Source organism: Nicotiana tomentosiformis, chromosome 9, assembly GCF_000390325.3.
Source record: "Nicotiana tomentosiformis chromosome 9, ASM39032v3, whole genome shotgun sequence".
Lineage (NCBI taxonomy): Eukaryota > Viridiplantae > Streptophyta > Magnoliopsida > Solanales > Solanaceae > Nicotiana > Nicotiana tomentosiformis.
The window spans coordinates 87,894,853-87,910,257 of record NC_090820.1 but is presented as its reverse complement, the minus strand read 5'-3'; the positions used below and the strand labels follow the sequence as shown (position 1 = coordinate 87,910,257).

Here is a 15,405-nt window from a genome sequence, read left to right as displayed (position 1 = left end):
TTTCAATCAGCCTCAGAAGCCACCCCAACAAATAGAAGAGAGTACGAATGACTTGCTAAAAAAGTTGTTGCTTGACAATCAACAGCTCAGGACCGATTTCAGAAATCTTGAGAGGCAAATGGAGCAGTTAGCAGCAAATCAAAATACCAGACCTACAGTCTCTCTTCCCAGTGATACATAGAAGATCCCTCAAGTTAATGCAGTTACACTCAGAAATGGGAGGGAACTAGAGGAAGTGCCAAAGAAGAGAAAGGACAAACCTATACCTGAGGGGGAGCTAACCCCTAAGGCAATACACGAGTCAAAGAAAAATGATGCAAGTTCAGAGCCAGTGGAGGCTGCAAGGCCACCACCACCTTTCCCCCAGAGAGTGCAGAAAAGAATGACGATCGCATGTTCAACAAATTTCTCTCTATGTTGAGTCATGTTCAATTAAATATTCCATTGGTGGATGTACTTCGTGAAATTCCAAAGTATGCTAAGTACATAAAAGATATAGTGGCTCACAAGAGGAAATTGACTGAGTTCGAGACAGTTGCACTTACTGAGGAGTGCACTTCAAGGGTCCAAAACAAGCTTCCTCAAAAGCTCAAGGATCCTGGCAGCTTCACCATCCCGGTGTGAATCGGTAATATTGATGTGGGTCGTGCTCTTTGTGATTTGGGGGCGAGCATAAATCTGATGCCATTATCCTTGTTTAAGCAATTGGGTCTGGGAGCTCCAAGACCAACCACTGTGGTGTTGCAATTAGCTGATAGGTCCATAGCCTACCCTAAAGGAGTGATTGAAGATGTGCTGCTGCAAATTGGGAAATTTATCTTACCAGCTGACTTCATTATTCTAGATTTTGATGTTGATGAACAAGTTCCAATCATATTAGGATGACTTCTCTTGGCTATTGGTGATGCAATAATTAAAGTGAGAGAGGGAAAAATGATTATGAGGGTGGACAATGAGGAAGTAGTCTTTAATGTCTACAAAGCAATCCAACTTCCCCGCCACTATGAGGAGCTCTCTATGATATCTGTTGTGGAGGTGGATAAGCAACTTCTTGACACGAGTGTATATCTAGACGACTCTCTAGAAAAATCACGCATGTTGTTTGATATATTGATGATTGATGATGATGTATATCCTAGATGCATCATGTGCTTACATGCAAGGAATACACCCGTTTAAGCCCCTGAATAGGCCAAGTGGGCCTCCTCCAAAGCCGTCAATTGAAGAAGCTCCAAAATTGGAACTTAAACCCCTACCCCCTCACCTTCAATATGCTTATTTGGGTAGTTCTAACACTTTACCTGTTATAGTTTCTTCTCACTTGTTTAAATTGCAGGAAGAAAATCTATTAAGAGTGCTACGTGAGTACAATCGAGCAATTGGGTAGACAATGTCTGACATTAAAGGCACTAGTACTGCTTTCTGCATGTATAAAATCCTCATGGAGGACGGACACAAGCCAAGTGTATAGCAACAACGCCGACTAAATCCAATCATGAAAGAGGTGGTAAGAAAAGAAGTGATTAAGTGGCTTGATGCAGGTATGTATTTCCAATCTTTGATAGCAAATGGATAAGCCCCGTTCAATGTATGCCGAAGAAAGGGGGGCTGACTATAGTAGTTAATAAAAATAATGACTTAATTCCTACAAGAAATGTCACTGGGTGGAGAATTTGCATAGATTATAGAAAATTGAACAATGCCACGCGAAAATACCACTTTTTCCTCCCCTTTATTGACCAAATGCTTGATAGGTTAGTTGGCCAGGAATACTACTGTTTCCTGGACGGTTATTCGGGATTTAATCAGATTGCTATAGCCCCAGAGGACCAAGAGAAAACTACATTTACGTGTCCTTATGGCATGTATGCGTTCAAGAGAATGCTCTTTGGTCTTTGTATTGCACCTGCGACTTTTCAAAGGTGTATGATGGCTATTTTACTGACATGGTTGAAAGATTTGTAGAAGTGTTCATGGATGATTTTTCTGTGTTTGGATGTTCTTTTGATAATTGTTTAATGAACCTTGATAAAGTGCTTGCTAGGTGTGAAGAGACGAACTTGGTGCTAAACTGGGAAAAGTGTCATTTCATGGTACGTGAAGATATAGTCCTGGGGCACAAGGTGTCCAAAAGTGGTTTGCAGGTGGACAAAGCGAAGGTGGAGGTGATTGAAAAATTGCCCCCACCGACATCCGTTAAAGGCATTCGCAGTTTCTTGGGCCATGTAGGTTTTTATCGTGGTTTCATTAAAGATTTTTTGAAAATTTCTTCTCCTTTGTGCAAGCTTCTTGAGAAAGATGTCCCCTTTAAGTTTGATGATTCCTATCTGAAAGTATTTGAGGAGCTGAAGGGAAGGTTAGTGACTGCACCAATTATCATCACCCCAGATTGGGCGCATCCATTTGAGTTGATGTGCGATACAAGTGACATAGCAATCGGAGCTGTTTTGGGGCAAATGAGGGATAAAATCTTTCACTCCATTTATTAAGCGAGCAAAACTATGAATCCAGCTCAGATGAATTATACAGTTACTGAAAAAGAGTTGCTTGCAGTGGTGTGGGCGTTTGACATGTTCAGATCCTATCTAGTGGGAACCAAAGTCATCGTCTACACAGATCATTCAGCTATCAGATACTTGTTTGAAAAGAAAGACGCCAAGCCGAGGCTGATTTGTTGGGTCCTCCTCTTGCAAGAATTTGACTTAGATATTCGAGATCGAAAAGGGACAGAAAATCAAGTGGCTGATCACTTATCCAGATTAGAAAGTTGGAACCATGTAGCTGAAGGAGGGTCAATCAAAGAAACATTTCCTGATGAGCAATTATTAGCAGTCACCTCAGGTGAAGCCCCATGGTATGCAGATTATGTGAATTTTATTGCAAGTGGGGTGACGCCACTAGAATTGACACCTGATAATAGAAGAAGATTCTTACATGATGTGAGGCTCTACATGTGGGATGAGCCATTCTTATATAGGTAGTGCACAAATCAGTTGGTGTGAAGGTGTGTTCCTGAGGAAAAGATGAATGCTATACTGTATGCTGCCATGCTTTGCCATATGGAGGTCATCACGGCGGGGATAGAACCGCCAAAAAGTGCTACAATCAGGTTTCTATTGGCCAAAATTGTTTAAGGATGCACATGCCTTTGGTAAAAATTTTGACAGATGCTAAAAAATCGGAATTATCATGCTAAAAAATTTTGACAGATGCTAAAGAATAAGGGGGCATGTTTGGGGGATTGATTTCATGGGACCATTCCTATTCTAATGGGCACAAGTACATCTTGGTGGCAGTCGACTATGTTTCTAAGTGGGTGGAGGCCATTGCTCTTCCTACTAATGACGCAAAGGTAGTGGTAAGCTTTGTAAAAAAGCACATCTTCACACGTTTTGGGACTCTAAGAGTGATGATGAGCGACGGGGGAACTCACTTTTGTAACAAATTGCTGAATAATGTTCTTGCAAAGTATGGAGTTAAGCATAAGGTTTCCACTGCCTATCATCCCCAAACGAGTGGTCAAGTAGAAGTTTCAAATAGAGAGGTAAAGCATATTTTGGAGAAAACAGTAAGTGGGAATAGAAAGGACTTGGCCGGGAAGCTGGATGACGCATTATGGGCATATCACACTGCATACAAGACCCCCATAGGTACTTCTCCGTACAGGTTGGTTTATGGGAAGGCGTGCCACTTGCTCGTTGAGCTTGAAAACAAAGCCTATTGGGCGATTAAAAATCTAAATATGGAGATGGACTTGGCCGGTGAGAAGAGATTGCTACAACTCAACGAGCTTGATGAGTTTCGATTGCATGCGTATGAAAATGCCAAATTGTATAAAGAAAATACCAAAAGGTGGCATGATAAGTACATCCAACATCGTGAGTTTGAGCCAGGTCAAGAAGTTCTCTTGTTTAATTCGAGGCTAAAGCTTTTTCCCAGAAAGCTTAAATCTCGATGGTCGGGTCTGTTTGAAGTGGTTAGTGTAAAACCTCATAGGGCGGTGGAATTGCGTGATACGAGTTCCAATGCGACATTCTTGGTAAATGGCCAGAGAGTAAAACACTATTGGGGTGGTGACATTGCATGCCACAAGACCTCGATGGATTTGGCGGAGGCGTGAAGAACATGTTGCGTCATGCCGCGACATTAAATCAGGCGCTTCTTGGGAGGCAACCCAAGTATTTGCTTTTGTTTTCGTAGTTTGTTCATTTTTCCTGTTTGCTCTGTATTTCTGATTTTTTTCTTTTCAGGGTGGATGCGTCGCATCCCCCTCAGCATAAAAAATTGATGGACCAATTGCTCAAGGCAGTGAAGTATGCCTATAGCGTCCACAACAACGTCCAAAAATAATTTAGAGAAGTCACTTGGGACGCGTCGCGTCCAAATTCGTATCCCAGGTAAGTATTACTTAAAACACTTGAACCATCTAAATTCCCTCCCTCACTATTTTCCCTTCAACCCGTCGCACTACCTCCAAACCTCGACGGTAACAGGTATCTCTCTTATCTCTTCTCTTTGCTTCTCTTTCCTAATATGCAAGAGAATGGGGCTGAGTTGATAGTGACTCGTGTAGAGTTGAGTGCCACCAGAGATAAGTTGAGTCAGACTCGTGCGGATCTAAGCCCAGTTCAGGCTAAGCATGCCACGATGATGAGGGAGGTATCATTACTCCTCCGTGCTCTGGTTCAACGTGCAGATATAGACATCTCACAGCTTCTTGCATCGTCCACTGCTGGACCATCCACCTCTGCTCCTCCTATAGTCCCTGAGGTTCCACACACCATGCCTACTGATGCCGTTGTACCACCTGCTTCTAGTTGGTGATGATAGGACTGTGACTGATCTCCCTATTCGAGAGGATGCTATTGCTAGGCCAGAGGGGGTCATGATGGATACCATGGATGCTGATGCTCTTCCACAAACTGTGGAGGAGCCTTCCACCTTGACTTGAGGGAGTTTCTTCTCACCCTACTTTACCTTATTTGTGTGCATTGGGGACAACGCACGGTTCTAAGTGTGGGGTGGGGGTTATTCATATTTTTTGTGGATGAATGTACTTAACTGTTACAATTTTTATTGATTTTGATACTGTTGGAGGCTGTAATATTCACTGGATTAATGGCCTGTAATAGTTAGTAAATTCATCTATATGGAGTAACTGTCAGTCCATTGTTATGTCTAGTCGTAGTAAGTAGCCTTATCAAAAAAAAAAAAAAACCCAAAAAATAGAGGACTTTTCCCGACGACGGACTATCTGGACAGTTCTCTCGAGGGATTAAGGTCCTTAGAAAAATACAAAAATATTTTTATTTGACTCTTGAAATTAGTGTTAGTATTAGGAGATTGACAGAAAACTAAAGAAAAGCACAAAAATAGACTAATAGCCTTGAGTAGTTAGTAAATTTATTCTAGTAGGTAATAATCCCCCATTGGTTTTTCTTTGGCCATCGGTTCTTTTCCAAAGGATGAATTTTTGAACCTGGTACTAGTTTTTTTTTTTTTAGAGTAGTATAGGATTGAAAGACTCAGACTAAATTCAGCACATTCTGTGACTTGTTTTATACTAACATAGTTAGACCTAAGCATGTGGATTATAACTTTCTCCATGATTTTGTGATAACTATTTTTGCCTTTAAAAGTTGAATAGTTTTTTTTGTGATGCTTAGGTTCATTGTCTTGACTCCTGTACTAATTGTTGTGCTGTATGCATTAAAATTGGGGCTTAACTCCGTACTTACTTTGATTGAAAGTTGAAATGTAGCCCTCCTAAGTGAACCATGTACCAATATGTGGTGAGATTTTTGGTAAAAGTCTCGTGTAGTACATTTGTGTCTAGAACTTGCCCGGTATGTGAGTTGAAGCGAATTTCTAAGTTTTGCTCGGTTTGAAAAATAATTTTAGGCCTTCTTTGATCTTTTTGATCTTAAATGCTTATCATAAATAAAATTATCCCTAATAAGCCATTTAGAGCCTATTGACTTTTAATTGGTACCCACATTACAAGTCTAGACCCCTTTTATTCTCAATTGATATTGTTTTGATCCTATTTTCTCTTAAAGCACTTTAATCATGAAATGAGCGCTAAAAGAAGTAAGAAGGAACTAAGTGTGGGGGTGACTTTTGAGTGAAACCAATGAAAGGAAGAAAGGTTCACTTGTTTTATAAAATAATATACCACTAGCGAAAATTGAAAAAAATAGTTGAAAAAAGAGAGAGAATAATCTGAAAAAAAGGGGAAGGAAAAATAGAGATGAATGAATTGTTGTCTTGTTCTTGCTAGTAGGTATGAATTAAAGTAGTGCTTAAAGAATAAGGGGGCATTTTTGGGGTGATTTTATTTATGAAATTGAAGTGGTGTTGAAGAATTTGCGCTTAAGTTATCATGTGACGTGTTAAAGTACTTAGGAGGGTGAACCACTATTCCTAAATACATCATACCCATCTCTTAGCCCACATTACAACCATAAAAAGTCTTAATTGATTTTATATCGAGCAAGCTTACATTAGTAGAGATTTACATTAAGGGCAAGCATATGGTACCTTTTGTGCGCAAATGAACTTCTTTGAGAGAGTGAGAGAATTCTTCTATTGTGTGAAGTCCTTAAATTACGATTCAAATTTTATTTGAGTGTGTGGACTAACTTCCTCTATTTTATGGTGAGGGCACATGCTTCATAATGGGCGACTTTATTAAACTTTTCAATCAGAATGAGTAAGTTGGCCTGAAAGTAGTTATGCTAAGGAGTCAGTTTCTGAGGTTGCGATGTCCCGAATATGCTATTTGACTAGTTTGAACTGTTCAATAATGTGCTTGGCATGTTATCAACATGGAGAATAAAATCTGAAAATGCATATGCAAGGGGCTAATTGTTAGTATCAACCAAAGTCATGGGTGCTTAAGCTTAAGTAAAATGTGTGGCTTGATAGCGATAACCTTAATTTTGTTCGATCGGCTGTGGGTTGATTCTATTTTGCTCGAGGACGAACAAAGGTTTAAGTGTGGGGTGGTGATGTTGGGCATATTTCGATATGTATTGATGTTACTTTACCCATATTTTAACCGCTTTTTGATGCTATTTGATCTTTAAAATGCCCAACATGATTTAATTATTGGTTTTATGACTAATTGAGTTGTGTGTGATGATTTAGGGTGTTTGGAATGCAAAAATATGAAGAAAAGGTGCTCTAGCTAGAGGAAGAGGGGTTGGATGCGTTGCATCCAATCTAGAAAATAATCAGATTTCGTGCACTCTTAGCAGTGAAGTCGGCCCATAGCATCCGCACCTGGGCAAAGCTGTGATGAAGGAACAAAGGGTGGATGCGAATCATCCACCCTAGCATGCGAAGCTGAGAAGTGGAGGACGGGGTGGATGCGAATCATCCACCCCAGCATCAATCCTTGAAGCTACTTTGAATTAGGAATAGGAGAACTTTGGCCCACGACTTTTGTACGCAATATATAAGCCAAAAACGTCTCTTTTAGGTCATCTAACATATTAGGAAGGGGGAAAAAGCCACGACAAAGCTTGGAAACCACGGAATTCGTCTTGAGTTCTTATTTTTTCCTTCTTTTATTGATTTTAATGCACTCTTGTGAATTATTTGATGATTGCATGAACATGAGTGGCTAAGAACCCTATTATTCTAGGGTCATGGGTGATACATGAATGTTGATGTTTGAAGTTTAATTTGACAAAGTTGATTTTATCATATTGAGTTATTTATTTAATTCTTTTTTTAATTAATTTGCTGAGTAGCTAACAGTGAATTACTATCTACGAATCTAGAGTTGAACTTGAAAGTGGGAATTCTAGATTGCATATAGAATTAAATAGAGTAAGTTCTTGAACCCGAGCATCGGGAAACAGATTCGCAATTAGGATAAAAATATACCTAATTGTCTTGCTCGGTTGAAATACAGGAAGTGTAAATGCATTCTTGTTAATCTTAATTCCATAGATATATAGGCATTAAGTTAGCTTGAATAGGCGAGTAAGAACTCGACAAATTCTTATGAGTAATATCAACCCTGTCAATCAACAACCTAGATAAATCAATTAGTCATTTTAAGCCAAGAACGCAACACGATTGTTAGCTAACCCGTAACCCTGGAATATCCTCCTCTACTAATTGTTATCCGAAATTGCTTAATTATTTTGGTTGATTTTTAATTATTCCATTACTTTATAATTTTTAGGTAGTAAATTAGTAAATTATCTATTTTGTGAGATTTTTGAATCGATAAGTCATTTGAGTTTGAATCAGTCGAAAGTTAATCATAAGTCTTCATGGGAACGATACTCTACTCATTATTCTATTACATGACGACCACGTATACTTGTGTGAGTGTGCGTTTGGCCGCAACACTCCAGATATAAACACATAGCCTATTTGAGATCGAGCCTTGTGTGGGTCAGATAAATACAGAGCATCGGCATAACCAACAAGATCGGGACTGCAATCATTACCATAAAATAAGCCCATATCGGTAGTCCCTTTTAGATACAGAAATATGTGTTTGATTCCATTCCAATGTCTCCTTGTAGGAGAAGAGCTATATCTTACTAAGACATTAACTGAAAAAGTTATGTCGTGCCTCGTAGTGTTAGCAAGATACATTAGTGCACCAATTGCACTAAGATATGGTATTTCAGGACCAAGAAGCTCTTTATTCTTTTCTTGAGGTCGGAATGGGTCCTTATTCACATCAAGTGATCGAACAACCATCAGAGTACTTAATGGATGTGCTCCATCCATGTAAAACCATTTCAATACCTTTTCTATGTAGGCAGATTAATGAACAAAAAATCCCGTTTGCCAAATGTTCAATTTGCAAACCGAGACATAATTTTGTCTTTCTGGGATCTTTCATCTCGAATTCCTTCTTTAAATAGTCAATTGCCCTTTGGAGTTCTGTAGGAGTTCCAATAAGATTTATGTCATCAAAATATACGACAAGTACAACAAACTCCGATGTTGTTTTCTTTATAAAAACACATGGACAAATGGAATCATTTATATAACCTTCTTTTAATAAATATTCACTAAGGCGGTTATACCACATTCTTTCTGGTTGCTTTAGACCATACAAAGATCTTTGTAATTTGATTGAAAACATTTCCCTGGACTTTGAATTATGTGCGTCAGGCATTTTAAATCCCTAAAAAATTTTCATGTATATCTCATTATCAAGTGAGCCGTAAAGGTAGGCTGTAACCACATCTATTAAATGCATGTCAAGCCTTTCATGGACAGCAAGACTAATGAAATAACGGAACGTTATAGCATCCATAACAGGAGAATACGTCTCTTCATAATTGACACCAGGCCTTTGTGAAAATCTTTGTGCAACAAGGCATGCCTTATATCTTTGTACCTCATTTTTCGCATTACTTTTACTACAAATACCCATTTATAGCCAATAGATTTAACACCATTAGGTGTTTGGACTACAGACCCAAAAACTTAATGAATCGCAAGTGAATCCAACTCAGATTGGATTGCTTCTTGCCATTTTGGCCAATCACTTCTTTGTTGACATTCTTCAACGGATTGAGGTTCAATATCCTCATTATCTTGCATAATGCTAGATGCAACATTATATGCAAAGACATAATCCACAACTATATTCAATCGATTAAAATCCGTCTCAATATCGATTGGGTTTATTGATAGTTTCTTATTTTATTGAGTCTCAGGCTCATTGATTTCCTCATGAATTTCAGGATGGGTTAAATCATGGGTTTCTTTATGAGAGTTATTCGTAGTGTCATCTTGATCATTTATTTTTCTTTTTCTAGAATTTCAATCCTTAGAACCCAACGGTCTGCCATGCTTTAAACGTGCTTTTGACTCATTACTATGACACTAGAAGATTGTCCAACAGAGATATCAATACGGATTGGAACATTCTCTGCAGGGATATGTGATTTCGTTATCCTTTTCAGATCCGTAAATGCATTTGGCATTTGATTTGCTATTTTCTGCAAATGGATAATCTTTTGCACCTCTTTTTCACAAATAGAGGTACATAGATCAAGATGAGATAATGATGTATTTTTCCACAAAATTTCACGTTTGGTGTCACCAATTTCTCCCCCTAATTTTGGGAAAAATGCCTCATCGAATCGACAATCTATAAATCGAGCAGTGAACAAATCTCCCGTTAATGTTTCAAGGTAGCGAATAATGGAGGGAGATTCAAACCCAACATATATTCCTAACCTTCTTTGGGGACCCATCTTGGTGCGATATGGCGGTGCTACAAGCACATATACAACGCATCGAAAAATTCTTAGATGGGATATATTAGATTCATGACCCAAAACTAATTGCAACAGAGAATATTTATGATAATTTGTCGGTCTGAGACGAATTAGCATTGCTGCATACAAAATGGCATGACCCCAAATAGAGGTGGGTAATTTCGTTTTCATGAGTAATGGTCTTGCTATCAATTACAGACGTTTAATCAAAGACTCTGCAAGACCATTTTAAGTGTGAACATGAGCTACAAGATGTTCCACTTTTATCCCAGTTGATAATCAATAATCATTAAATGCTTGGGACGAAAACTCAGCAGCATTATCAAGTCGAATAGACTTAATTGGATTATCGGGAAACTGTGCCCGTAATCGAATAATTTGTGCCATTAATTTTGCAAACGCCAAGTTGCGAGATGACAATAGGCACATGAGACCATCTAGAAGATGTGTCTATTAAGACCATAAACTACCTAAACGACCCACTAGGTGGGTGAATAGGTCCACAGATATCCCCTTGTATACGTTCCAAAAACGCAGGGGACTCAATCCCAACCTTTGTTGGTGATGCTCTAATAATTAACTTGCCTTGATAATAAGAAATGTAAGAAAATTTATTATTTAAAAGAATCTTTAAATTCTTTAATGGATGCCCATTTGAGTTTTCTATAATTCGTCTCATCATAATTGATTCAGGATGTCCCAATCGATCATGCCAAAGTACAAAAGTACTGGAATCAGTAACTTTTTGGTTTACGATAGAATGTGCCTCAATTGCACTAATTCTTGTCTAATACAGGCCACAAGATAAAGATGAGAACTTCTCAATAACTCTTTTCTGGCCAGGGACATTCTTGGTAACGATGAGATATTTGATATTATTCTCATCTATTGTCTCAATATGAAATCCATTTCGACGGATATCTTTAAAACTCAACAAGTTCCTCTTGGACTTGGAGGAGAACATTGCATTCTCTATGATAAGTATTGTTCCATTAGGCAAAGTTATAGTGGCTCTTCCAGAGCCTTCAATTAGATTAGTACTACCAGAAATTGTAGTAATATCTGCCTTACACATACCTAAATGAGAGAAATATTTCTTCTCTTTGAATATTGTATGTGTCGTACATGAATCAATTAAGCAAATATTTTTACAATTGAAATTTGATCCAAGTTTGCTTTGAGAGATATCCATATTTGCTTAGTCTTCTCAAAGAGCTTCTTGAGACGGTAGAGTCTCGTGCTGATAACGTGTTATAAAATATAACTCAAAATAACAATACGGAATAAGGAGAAACAAGCTAAGAGATATATGGAGAAAGAGAGAAAACATTCTTATTTCTTCTTCAATTGTGTGTATTTTCTTATCTATTACAAGGCCTTTATATATGCATAAAAAATGAAGAAAATATGTCATTGAATATGTCATTAAACATAGAAAATATGTCATTGAATATGTCATTAAGCATTTGAGATTAAGATCATGGAGGAAGAGTAGACATCCACCATAATTTGATATTTCTTATAATACCTTTGACCTTGTTTAACCTAAAATTAGATTTTATAGGCCAAATCAATTAAATCTGCATTTTCAAGGCACAAGCAATCAATCAATTTGACTTACTTTCTCAAATATAAACGACAAGAAATAGTAAAGACAGTAAATAAGGAAATCAAATATAAGACAAAAGGAAAAAGAATTCAAATTGATCAAGATGTCTTCTTTTTCTAATCACGCCTAGATTCATTCCAGCAAGATACAGTGATATATATAGAGAGAGTGGTCGAGTGATTTTTTCAGATGGATACCATGCATGAGAAGTGGGGATTTAAATAGTAAAATTACCCGTAATTGTTCTCCTAATATCTCGCCTACCCATTACCTCTATTTTTCGCACGTTACGCTAAGGATCTATAACTGCTCAATAAATTATACCAAATCCCGCTTTACTCTACCAAATCCCGCTTTACTCGGGATTGACTGATTCCTCTCTTTTCCGTACTCTTATGTCCTCCCGGGAAGTCTTCTATGTCGACTCATAAAAGATTACGGTACAAACGGTCCCAGTACCAAATAATTCTCCACTCGACAGATCTCGGGCTCATCCTCTTCATGATCTTCTAATATTCTTGCCACGTGTCGGGATACAATCAATCCACACGGTGAGTCTATTTTTTACCAATAAAAACCTAAAGTGAAGAGTGGAAATTCCTGTGCCAGAAAATACACATTCATTCCTTAAAAAAAAACGCTCATTCACAAACCATGGAACCAGCAAAATTGGAGCCTTCATTATTTGTATAACCTTCAGAGTTAGTGTACAAATATACCAAGACTAACTTCAAAACTAAGATTCTAAGAACTCCTAAATTGTAGACATTAGCCAGTCACCTGGGGCCAAGAAGGTCCCGACTGACCTTATCTAAAACTGACAATAATAATTACACCTCAATTCCAAACATATTGCAGTCGACTAAATGAATTTTCACTATACATGTCTAGAATATCTAATTTTTCGCGCACAAAAATTTGATCTCAACACAATAACATGGTTGCCGGAGGAAGAATAGAGGACATCAGAAGAGAGAAACAAAGATCATTCTAATGTACCAAAATGTATCATGTTGAAGAGATCTCGGAGGCACCACTGGAAACAGACAAATCAACTGGAGTAAATACCACTTCCCTTTGGTGTAAATGTCTCAAACTTTGATCCATACTAACTTGTATCACTTCAGCAAGCAAACCTCGCGCTTTTCCAGTTTGCTCATTGCCATCTAATTGAGATATAAGATTTGAAACAATGTTCTCCAATGTGTCAGGTTTAAGCTCAGACCTCTTATAAGGAGTGTCTCTAAGCAACCTTAAAAGTGTTTGTGATTTTTCTTGAGATTTAGCTGTCCCTTTAACAGTCAGCTCAAGAAGTCCAGGCATTACACCTTCTCTAAGAATTAACTCCCGGTATTTACACCGATCAATTTGACACATTGTAAGTAGAGCTCCTACAGCATGTTCTCTACTTTGCAAAGATCCAATTTCAAGCACTTCTGCTACTGCAAAAATCCCCCCTTCTTCAGACGCCAATGCGTTCCTACCTTCCTCATAGCACAATAAAGATTCTATAAGAGCAGTACATTTTTCAGCAGTTTTTGAAGACTTTTTACAAGATTTAAGCAGAGAAACAATAGAAGGAATTGGTTCTCTTTCAAGAATCAATGTTAAATTTCCTTGATAAGTTGAAAGATTGTAAAGAGTCATTATAGCATCAACCTTGGCTTGTGAGCTACCGCGTCTTAGAATATCCACAAGTAGAGGAATGACACCGAAAGAACTAAGGATCGGCTTCGTTACAGAAGATGCTGATAATGTGAGCAATGAAGCAGTTGCATAATCCTGTAAACTTGCATTTTCTGATTGAAGAAAGCCAATAATCGGTTCCAAGGCGCCAGCTTCTATGATACTTTTCTTGTTTCTGTTGAAGATACAAGCAAATAAGATCAGATTGTTTGCTTTCTAATAATTTAAGAATTTAGATGAGTTGATTACACGATTTAACACAGTTTCAGAAAAGTTAGAGATCCTAAGTTCAAGGCTCGTTGTCACATAAAAATGATCAACCCGGCACATAAGGGGGTGTATTGAAGACATTAAAAAAAAAGTGTCATTTATAATAGCATAAATTTTGTACTTAACTATTATTTTTTTCATCCTCCTCAACTACCATCGATCTGAAAGGCAAGTTATTGTCTTAACTAGCGTTCCGTCAAACACTTTCATATAATACCAAATAAATGAAGTATAACAAAAAACAAAAATAAAAAACAACTAAAATATATATGAGTATAATCATCCCTTTCCAAGAATGCAAGGCACTAAATGCAAGTAAAAAGGTGTATCGGTAGGAACTATAAGCAAGAACGCTATCCGCAACCAAAAATGAAAGAACTTAATCTAAGAAACAGCAATTACAAGGTCACTTATATAGCAATTACAAGGTAAATTAGCACCTAAGAAATAGCACCAGAGAAATTCACAAGCGAAATATGAAAATTACATATCAGCGCAGAATTCAGGAAACTCCGGTAGACCACCAGCAATCAGGGGTGGAGCTAGAATCAGGGGTGGAGCTAGAAGCCGAGTGGTTAGGCCGAACCCAGTAGCTTTTGTTCGAATAGTGTATTTATATTAAGAAATTTGTTAAATATATACAAATTAAATTTAGAACACAGTTATTAATACTTGAAGTCGTCCTTGGAACCCATAAAATTAAAATTAGAGCTCCGAGTCTGCCAGTAATTACTACTGTATTTCGCTTATTAAAGCCAAATTAGCCAATAAATAATAGTAGTATTTACTAACGTACCCTTCATCTTTAACGGAGAGATTGAGGAGGGCAAGAAGAGCAGCTTGAATGAATTCAAAGGACGTAGAACGAAGCATATCAACAAGGGGTTTAACGGCGTCAGAGAAATGACGCCGGTAACGTAGGGAACTCTTTGTTAATCGGCGAATATCTCGAGCACCCTGCACTTTCAAAATTGGGTCTTCCGATTGAACGAGATAAAGTGTTTTTTCAACAATGGAGAAAGACATTGTAGTGTTAGTGTAGCTATCGATCGATCAGGAAATAGGCTTAGCAATTGGACTGACGACTGGTACTTGTACTCTTGATAGAATATAGTAAAATTAAAGGCGAATTTTCGTAATAGAAACTTCAATAGGAGTGGCTCAGAGAAATAGAAGAATATATCAGTAATTAATTAGACAAGGTTCGAAATCAATGAGATGTTTTTTTAATCTATGTATAGCAGCCAGTAGTATTAGAGGTACAGAAACTTACGGTCATTGTCCGACAGCGCGGTTGACTTTTCTTCAACGGGTTTTGATAGTTGGACGCGGGTTCCGTTAATTTTCTTATTCCTGTATCATCTTATCCAATATGAGAAAAAGAAAAATTACTAACCAGTGGCATTCCTTTCATTTGCTTTTTGAAAAATTGTTCTTCAACCAAACACCAAGAAAGGAAGATATTTTGATTTTTACGAAAATTGAAGACTATTTCTCGCTCGGTTGGTCACCTCCATGCAAGGGTGTCAATGGTTCGGTTCGACCGATTATTTTATAAAATTTGTATCATAACAA

General features: G+C 37.8%; 1 protein-coding gene across 1 annotated transcript; it reads right to left on the bottom strand.

Annotated features, from left to right (window-relative positions):
* Positions 1-12,531: 12,531 nt before the first annotated feature.
* LOC104118464 (U-box domain-containing protein 4-like) lies at positions 12,532-14,991 on the bottom strand. Its single transcript, XM_009629699.3, has 2 exons — positions 14,627-14,991; positions 12,532-13,735 (listed from the first exon to the last, which is right to left on the bottom strand). The coding sequence occupies exons 1-2, from the start codon at positions 14,854-14,856 to the stop codon at positions 12,883-12,885; spliced, it is 1,083 nt and encodes a 360-aa protein (XP_009627994.1). The 5' UTR covers positions 14,857-14,991; the 3' UTR covers positions 12,532-12,882.
* Between the last annotated feature and the right edge of the window lie 414 nt (positions 14,992-15,405).